We start from the raw sequence: 8619 nt of genomic DNA, 5'->3' as shown, positions 1-8619 counted from the left end.
ATCTCCATAGTCAATCCGGGGTTAAAATGTATCTACTGGGTAATGGTTTTAATGCATTATCCTTGTTGGACCCTGTACACAGACTGTCTTTGTATTGAGAGTGAGGGATGAAGAAACATGGTTAACACCCACACACTGCATAAAATGTGGACACAATCTCTGTATGATCACAGACCTGTGAAACACAAAAACAGTTTACACAAGAGCCACTAACATTCAAACACATATCACTAGTGACTGAGGGAGGTCTGGGCATTGTTATGGTAAGAGGATATGTACAGTAGCTCAGGGCTATGCAAAGGTAGTAGTTAGTCGTGCACAGAGACTTAGTGTGTTTCTGTTTTGTGCTTGTTAGCTCATACTACCTCTCGGGTGGTCTTCTATGTGCATGGTGAGGTAATGGCCAGGTACACCCCTAAAACACTGCAGATTAAAGCAGAGTTTGAGCTCATTTCCATACCATACTGCCTGTAGAGTGCCCTCCTGGTAAGAACCTTGGGTACTGTGTACCTTCCTTAGCATTTGTCAGGAAACACAGCACTTATCTTTCCCCTTTTGCAGCTGTTTGCACTCACAACGCTGGAATGCTTTGAATGAGTGCCATTCCTGTACTTGGTGTAGTTGAACCAAAGAGCTTGTTCAATACCATTGGCTAGACGTCAAATGGTTGGTTCGGAGCTATGCAATCATTTGACTATCGCGCCAGGGATTTCTACCCAAATCCTTGCAGGGATTAAATTGGACAGAAACATTCCTTCACGTCTAGATTCCCAAATAGAGTGGCAGATGAATTAACTTTAATTGGAAAGTATTTCAAAATCAATTAATCTTCAAGGTCATTCTGCCACCTTCGAAAGTCCCAGTTAGCCTTTTCTCACCTCCTTAAGAGTAAAATTTGGACACTCAATGGCGTCTGCCTGTAATGTCTCATCTGCACGAGCTGACAGAGAGCTTGTTAATGTATAGAGGTGACATGTAAAGTCTTGCCTGTGTGGTATGGTTGGTGCTGACTGTAGCATGATGACCTCTGTCTGCATGTGTTTGAATCTGCAATGAGTGTGCACTTCTCCATTTCATGACCCTGAATCTCTGCTGCCCAAAATACCTCCACATTCCTCAGTCTCTGGAGTTTAAAGGACCTCAATCGAGAAAGGAAAACAGCAACGCAATACATTTTATTCAGCTGTACATCATAAAAAAATGTTGATAATGTCCACCTAACAAGTGCAATACGAGTGAGATAAATTAGCAAGTGCTTTAATAATCACATTATATTAAAAAGGAATAAAGACATCTAAACAAGCATAGCAACACTGTGCAGTGTAAGGAAAGTGGAAACAAAAATGTGATTAAAATATAACCAGCAGAAAGGATATAGATGTGTGTATATAGCCTAGTTACTACCAGTCAAAATAAGTCTGTTAGAGTTTTACGTACCATCCTTTTTTGCTCAAGGGAACATTTTATATTACAGAGAGCCCGCTCACAAACCCCATCTGAGTCATGATTCTCAACCCATGGAATGTTGAACTGCTTGAAAAGGAGTAAAAACAAATAATCACACACTGCGTTGCAGGGGCCAAGGGCATGCGTGGTGGCAGATTGTGGGTCGTCATGACTGGTGTAGAAGTCTAGACAGTACCGTGGAGTGGGTTGCAGGCAGGCTGGAACACTCCGGAACTAAAGAGTTGCTCCTGTATATCTTGCTCATAACAAGTCACAATGCCTCAGTCACTGTGGGGCCCTGGCTTACATAGCAGTCCTCTTAAATGTCTGACTTGAGGCTGAGGTTGGCCAACCTGGGGTCCGAGTTGATCTCATACCTGTAATGGTAGCCCTCCATGTGGTCCCTGCATGCGTCCCGAATATTGTATATCCACCGCTTGATCCCCTTCCTGTTGAGGTAGAGGACCAGCAGAAAGATCACTCCGATCAAGGCCAGCACCATGCCCAAAAAGACATACGAGGTCTCCAGCACACCTTTCATTTCACCTGAAAAGGTACACTCCAACTCTTTTATCTGGAGCAACGGTAACTGCCGCAGAACCTCAGGGTCAGAACAGGTCATATTCTGCTTGTCTGTGACCTGCTCAGAGCTTTTCAGCCAGGCCACGAGGTCCTCGATATTGCAGTCACAGAGCCAAGGGTTTCCTGCCAGATGCACCTGAAGCCCAGGCTGGAGGCTGAAGTCCATCAGTGTAGTGTTGGGTAGTTCCCTCAGGGCATTGTCCCTCAAGTCTAACTCACGTAGCCGAGGAACACTCAGCGTCCCATTCTGGATGAAAATGAGGGAGTTGTTTTGTAGGTTGAGGATGGTGAGGTTGGAGAGGCGGGAGAACATGTCCTCAGGTAGGATCACCAGGTCATTGTTGGACAGGTCTAAGCGGGTAAGTTGAAGGGCTCCGCCACTCCGTAGCAGACTGAAGAGCTCATCCATGGAAGTATGGTTGTAAAAAGCCCTGCTGAGGTTAAGGTCCAGCAATTTGTTGTCATCGGGGAAGGCTTGAGCACTAAAATGCAGAATCCTGTTGTTACTCAAGTCTAGCAGCCTGAGATTTGGCAAGTTGTTGAATACATTGTGGTCCACCAGCTCCACCTGGTTTCCTGTGAGATACAAGTCTGTTAACTGCTCAAGGGGCACAGGGAAAGACACAGCAGTGAGATGGGAAATGTTGTTCCCAGTAATGAACAGGGTTTTAGTGTTTGCTGGCAATGGCTGTGGAACCGCGAATAAGCCCTGGTTCAAACATTTGACCGTGGATGTGAAACAGACGCATTTGTCAGGACAGGCTGAATTTGAAACAAGGACAGCAAAGAAAACCCACAAACGATGTAGAGTCGTATTCTCTCGGGTTTCTTCAAGTTTACTACATAACAATGAGCTCACAAAACGCATTTTCTCACCCTTGGTTCCAATGAATCTGATAGATGAAACGAAGCACAACGCGTAGACCGTGTAACGTTACAAATGTTTTTTTTTCCACCTTCAAGTTCCTGTCCTCCACATGCAAAATGCTACTTTTCAACCTTTTTCCTGAAGGAAATAGCTTCACTTCCGATTTAAACTGGGTGGCAACGATTACATTCATTAGCTAAACAGCATCCTCGCATACATTTACGAAGAGAAAAGTTTTTGTTGTCAACCAGTCTCTCACCATGCTCCTCGTGTTAGTGGGGCTTTCAAATCCGGTTGACGTTCGTTTTATCGCACAGTTCTCACTAAAATGTATTCGCACACGCTCGAGTCAGTCGTTTACGTGAAGTGCGTAAATAGCCATTAGATTTCGAGGACAGAAAACACGATATAATGTTCGAACAAAAGTATCTGAGCACACTTGGTCCAACGATGCTTCCCTCGAATCAAAAGAATAGACCCTTCTCCAAGCGGGGTATGCGAAAAATTAGTCTGCGACGGCCAAACCACTGCAAGGCTTAGGCTATACCATGTTCCATTACAATGGGTGAGCAATGAAACTTTTGTAACTTAATGTTGTCATTCAACAAATTAAATATTTGTTATATATCCTTATTACTGCTCATATTTCTTGTTTCCTTTATTTATTTAAATGTACATACAATCACAAGATGTGCAGTCTCTATTGGGCATTTCCCTAATGGTCAAGAAAATGCTATGGGTGTGCACCAAATAAACCACTGCTTCATAGCAGAAGTAGTCTAGTTTGATCTAATGAATGGTTTTCGATCCAAAATCAAACACATCAACTATACTAAATTATTGGAAACTGTAAACAAGTATAGCATATTATTTAATATCATTAGTCAGATACATTGTAGATATCAGGGCCACTCAGCCAATGTGCTGGAGAGCTAAGGGAATGCAGTTTTAAACCTCAGAACACAAGAACCCATTAGTCTCAGACTTTATGATTCTATTGAAAGATTATTGTCAAGTGAAAATCCATCACTTTGGTTGTGTACTGCACTTCCTCACTTAATGTAGGCTATTATGTGCTTTTAGAGGGGAATGACAATCAAAAGATAGAGCATAATGTGGGTGGTTTAATGTACTATAGCCTACTGGCCTGCGCTTTTTTAGAATAGCCAGCTGTAAAATGTGAGCATAGCCAGCCGTGGGAAGTAGGGGTTCTGAGGGTGCTGCAGATAAATAAATAAAAAATATAATAATAAATAAAAAATGGCTTTTTTTTGTCCAACAAAATTAGTGAACTAGATCCCCCTCACCCGACAGCACCCCCAACCCAGAACATCTTCCCGCGGCCATACATGTGTCATTTTAGACAGTAATCATTAATTTATATGAGTTAACAGCCAATATATAATCCTAATTGATTGATGAGGAGCACAAAGTCCCCAGGGTCCAGGGCATAACACTGATGAAGTTCTGGGGTGGAGAGAAACCAAGCACTGCTGTTAGTGTGTGTGTGTGTGTGTGTGTGTGTGTGTGTGTGTGTGTGTGTGTGTGTGTGTGTGTGTGTGTGTGTGTGTGTGTGTGTGTGTGTGTGTGTGTGAGAGAGAGAAATAGTACATAGGTTTACAGTAAAATTCATGCTCTTATACATGTAGTTACATTTACGTCATTTAGCAGACACTCGTATCCAGAGCGACTTACTGGAGCAATATGGGTTAAGTGCCTTGCTCAAGGGTACATCAACAGATTTATCACCTAGTCGGCTCAGGGATTCAAACCAGTGACCTTTTGGTTACTGGCCCAACGCTCTTAACCGTTAGGCTACCTGCACTGTAATTACTCTAGTGATGTTAATTGATAAAAACCTACTAACATAACTTTTAGTGATCCATTGTAATGTTTTTGTAATTACATAAGAGAAACTTATCCTCTTGTAAAATAGCTAAACTGCTGCTCACCAGATCTTCCGGTACCAAGAGTTAAGAACTTCATCTGGTCCAAATGAAGGAGAGCAGCATAAAAATAGTTTATTTCCAAAATGGTATATCCACCAATTTTTCACGTTTTTTTTTTCATTAGAAATAAATGTTTATGTGTACCTTTATTCGTGTGTGTAAAATATTACTGTTCTCAGATTTTTAATCCATAGATTTTAGATGTGTATTAAAATGTTTTTTCCCCCCTGCAAAACGCTATATATATATATACCCCATTGTTTAGCTGGAATAGAAGTATCCTGTATATTTAACATATAGATTCTACCTATAATAAATCTATCCTCATGCTATAGCGTTTAGTTGGGCTTGTCCCAAATAGCACCCTATTCCCTGTATTGTACACTACTTTTGACCAGAGCCCAGATCTCATATGATGGTTAAATATAGGCCTATTTTTTCATATTTAAGTCACAAATACATTTGTACAGTTCTTTATTAAAATGTAATTATGTGTCACATTTAACTGTGTAACACTTTGTAGTGCAACTTTTTTTTCTCAGAGTGAGGCAGACATAACACTACATGGCCAAAAGTATGTGAACACCTGCTCGTCGAACATTACATTTTACATTACATTTAAGTCATTTAGCAGACACTCTTATCCAGAGCGACTTACAAATTGGTGCATTCACCTTATGATATCCAGTGGAACAACCACTTTACAATAGTGCATCTAACTCTTTTAAGGGGGGGGGGGGTTAGAAGGATTACTTTATCCTATCCTAGGTATTCCTTAAAGAGGTGGGGTTTCAGGTGTCTCCGGAAGGTGATGATTGACTCCGCTGACCTGGCGTCGTGAGGGAGTTTGTTCCACCATTGGGGTGCCAGAGCAGCGAACAGTTTTGACTGTTCTTTTGTAATGAGAACATCTCATTACAAAATCATCTGCATTAATATGGAGTTCCCTTTGCTGCTACAACAGCCTCCACTCTTCTGGGAAGGATTTCCACTGGATGTTGAAACATTGCTGCTGGGACTTCCTTCCATTCATCCACAAGAGCATTAGTGAGGGCGGGCACTGAAGTTGGGCGATTAGGCCTGGCTCGCAGTTGGCTTTCCAATTAATCCTAAAGGTGTTCGATGGGGTTGAGGTCAGGGCTCTGTGCAGGTCAGTCAAGTTATTCCACACCGATCTCGACTGACCATTTCTGTATGGACCTCGTTTTGTGCATGGGGGCATTGTCATGCCGAAACAGAAAAAACAGCCCCAGACCATTATTTCTCCTCCACCAAACTTGACAGTTGGCACTACATTTGGGCAGGTAGCGTTCTTTTAACATCAGCCAAACCCAGATTTGTCCGTCGGACTGCCAGGTGGTGAAGCGTGATTCATCAACCCAGAGAACGTATTTCCACTGCTCCAGAGTCCAATGGCGGCAAGCTTTACACCACTGCAGCGGACGTGGGGCATTGCACATGGTGATCTTAGGCTTGTGTGCGGCTGTTCGGCCATGGAAACCCATTTCATGAATCTCTTGACTAACAGTTCTTGTGCTGACGTTGCTTCCAGAGGCAGTTTAGAATTCAGTAGTGAGTGTTGCAACCGAGGACAGATTATTTGTTCGTGCTACACACTTCAGTGCTTGGCGGTCCTGTTCTGTGAGCTTGTGTGGCCTACCATTTCGCGGCTGAGTTGTTGTTGCTCCTAGACGTTTCCACTTCACAATAAAAGCACTTACAGTTGACCCGGGGCAGCTCTAGCAGGCCAGAAATTTGAGGAACTGACTTGTAGGAAAGCTGGCATCCTATGACTGTGTCACATTCAAAGTCACTGAGCTCTTCAGTAAGGCCATTCCACTGCCAATGTTTGTCTATGGAGATCACATGGCTGTGTGCTCGATTTCATACACCTGTCAGCAACGGGTATGGCTGAAATAGCCAAATCCACTAATTTGAAGGGTTGTCCACATACTTTTGGCCATGTATTGTATCTCATTTTGCAACTAAATGTTTGTCTCCATGAAATAAAACCATCTAGTGATAGGTTTCAAACAAATACATGCCTGTCATTTAACAACCCCATGTCATGATTAGATGGTGAAAAAACACACCAATCTCCTTCCTACGTTCTTTAAACTAAAAAGGTGTATTTACCAACATTTCTGAAAATGAATATATAGTGTTTTGAATTGAAACTCTTCATAACTACACAGGCATAAGTTTTGAAGAATAACCTAATTTAAAGTTTTACCAAAGCATGTACCAAAGTCTTTCTGACTGCACTCTTTCCTCATTAGTGGTGGTTTCTAATGACTGGCCTCCTGATCTTACTCAGCAGCAGAATTGTTCTCCTAGGATTAAGAAGAATAATGCTGCTATCGTAGCAAAAAAAGTAAATGTGTGACTCGAGAAGGAAATACTCATCAATATGTAATTGTGTGTCAAGCTCTGGCGTGAACCCAACGTCTAACCCTAGCTCCAACCTTGACCCCTTATCTATTCTAAACTGGAGCCCACGTGACCATCATTTGAAATTAAGAGATGTGGAGGAGAAATCATTTTTCCTTTAAAGGAAAAGAAATTCAACACCTTCATGCATTTATTACTTGAAGTCATGATGTATTATTTTCAAGTTGGAAACCAGTGGCCCAAGGGTAGGCAAACCTGGACCTACTCTGGGCACCCCCAGGACCAGAGATACCAGTGATAAGGTAAAAACAACAACATTTTGTGTTGATTAAACAATCAATACATTCATGTAATTAGTCTACTCCCAGCTCATAACTCAGAGTAGGTGTCACTTTTAGTTTATTAAAAGACAGCCTATTTCTCCAAGCAGTGACGTCAATCATCGAGAGGAATTATTTTGACAGTGTGCCAATCATCTGTGACAGGGGGCGCTATCAGGGATTTACATATGTGGCTAGAAGATATACGTTCTCCTGTGACTGCTGCACATATCGGTGTTCATATTTTTAATGCAGTCATTCAGTACCTGTGCCAAGTTTTCAATATAAAGTGCTTAATCAACTCCACATTGACAAATGCAACCAGACCACTGAGGTTTGACCAGACTTTCGTTTGATGATCTAAAGCGATTATTGTGAAACCGTCCAATTGAAAACGGGATAACAAGATCTCTCAACCAATCAGAAGTCTCCGTGTTGCCCAGCCTCCCTCCTTTTTGGATCCTTACTTAACTGTGGAATAGCATCTGTTTTGTCCAAATATCCAGGTTTAATAAGAGCATTTAGCGATGTATATTTTTGAAACGATGACACAGTGGATGTGTATCATTGGCGCAAGCTTCATAACCACTTTCGTCTTCATCTAGCGACAGGTGAGAAAGTGAAATGTGATCGTGGCAATCTATTTTCAATGCAACTCGCTAGCATAGCTAATCTAACTAAACATCATCACGTCAGTAACATCATTCAGACCTCGATGGTCACATCAGACTAACAACCAACGATACATCGTCACCCGTGCCGTATATAACAAGTTTTATTTAGATTAAAGTATTTGAGAGATTGTCCAATATGTTAATGGTTTGTAGCTAATTTTCAGCTTTCCAAGATCAAATGCTAGCTAGCTATCAACGTAGCAGGTAACTAGCCATGATTTAGAGAGTGAAAGATTCAGGAAACTGTTAAATCATGGTGAAAAACGTTGTTGTACATGTATATAACTAGTTGCAATACCACTGGATTACATTGTAACTAGCAGCCCAGTGAAAAAAAAAAATGGAGGCCTATTGTCTGGTGCAGTTCTCCTTATTAAGAGACTTGACGT

General features: G+C 41.8%; 2 protein-coding genes across 3 annotated transcripts in view; one reads left to right on the top strand and one right to left on the bottom strand.

The window, feature by feature from the left end:
* Window positions 1–1156: 1156 nt before the first annotated feature.
* On the bottom strand, window positions 1157–3532 carry LOC139573972 (trophoblast glycoprotein-like). The gene has a single exon (XM_071397998.1). It carries the CDS (start codon window positions 2894–2896, stop codon window positions 1766–1768), a length of 1131 nt encoding a protein of 376 aa, XP_071254099.1. The 5' UTR covers window positions 2897–3532; the 3' UTR covers window positions 1157–1765.
* A 4153-nt stretch (window positions 3533–7685) lies between these two features.
* Window positions 7686–8619, top strand: part of LOC139573971 (inhibitor of Bruton tyrosine kinase-like) — a 31196-nt gene continuing 30262 nt past the window's right edge. For both annotated transcript variants that reach the window (XM_071397996.1, XM_071397997.1), the window contains exon 1: window positions 7686–8167. The gene's annotated coding sequence lies outside the window, so the exon portion shown is untranslated. The remainder of the gene's footprint in view (window positions 8168–8619) is intronic.

The sequence above is a fragment of the Salvelinus alpinus genome, chromosome 4 (assembly GCF_045679555.1).
Source record: "Salvelinus alpinus chromosome 4, SLU_Salpinus.1, whole genome shotgun sequence".
Classification (NCBI taxonomy): Eukaryota; Metazoa; Chordata; class Actinopteri; order Salmoniformes; family Salmonidae; genus Salvelinus; species Salvelinus alpinus.
Note: the sequence above shows the minus strand (reverse complement) of the source record. Positions and strands in the feature narration are given on the sequence as shown.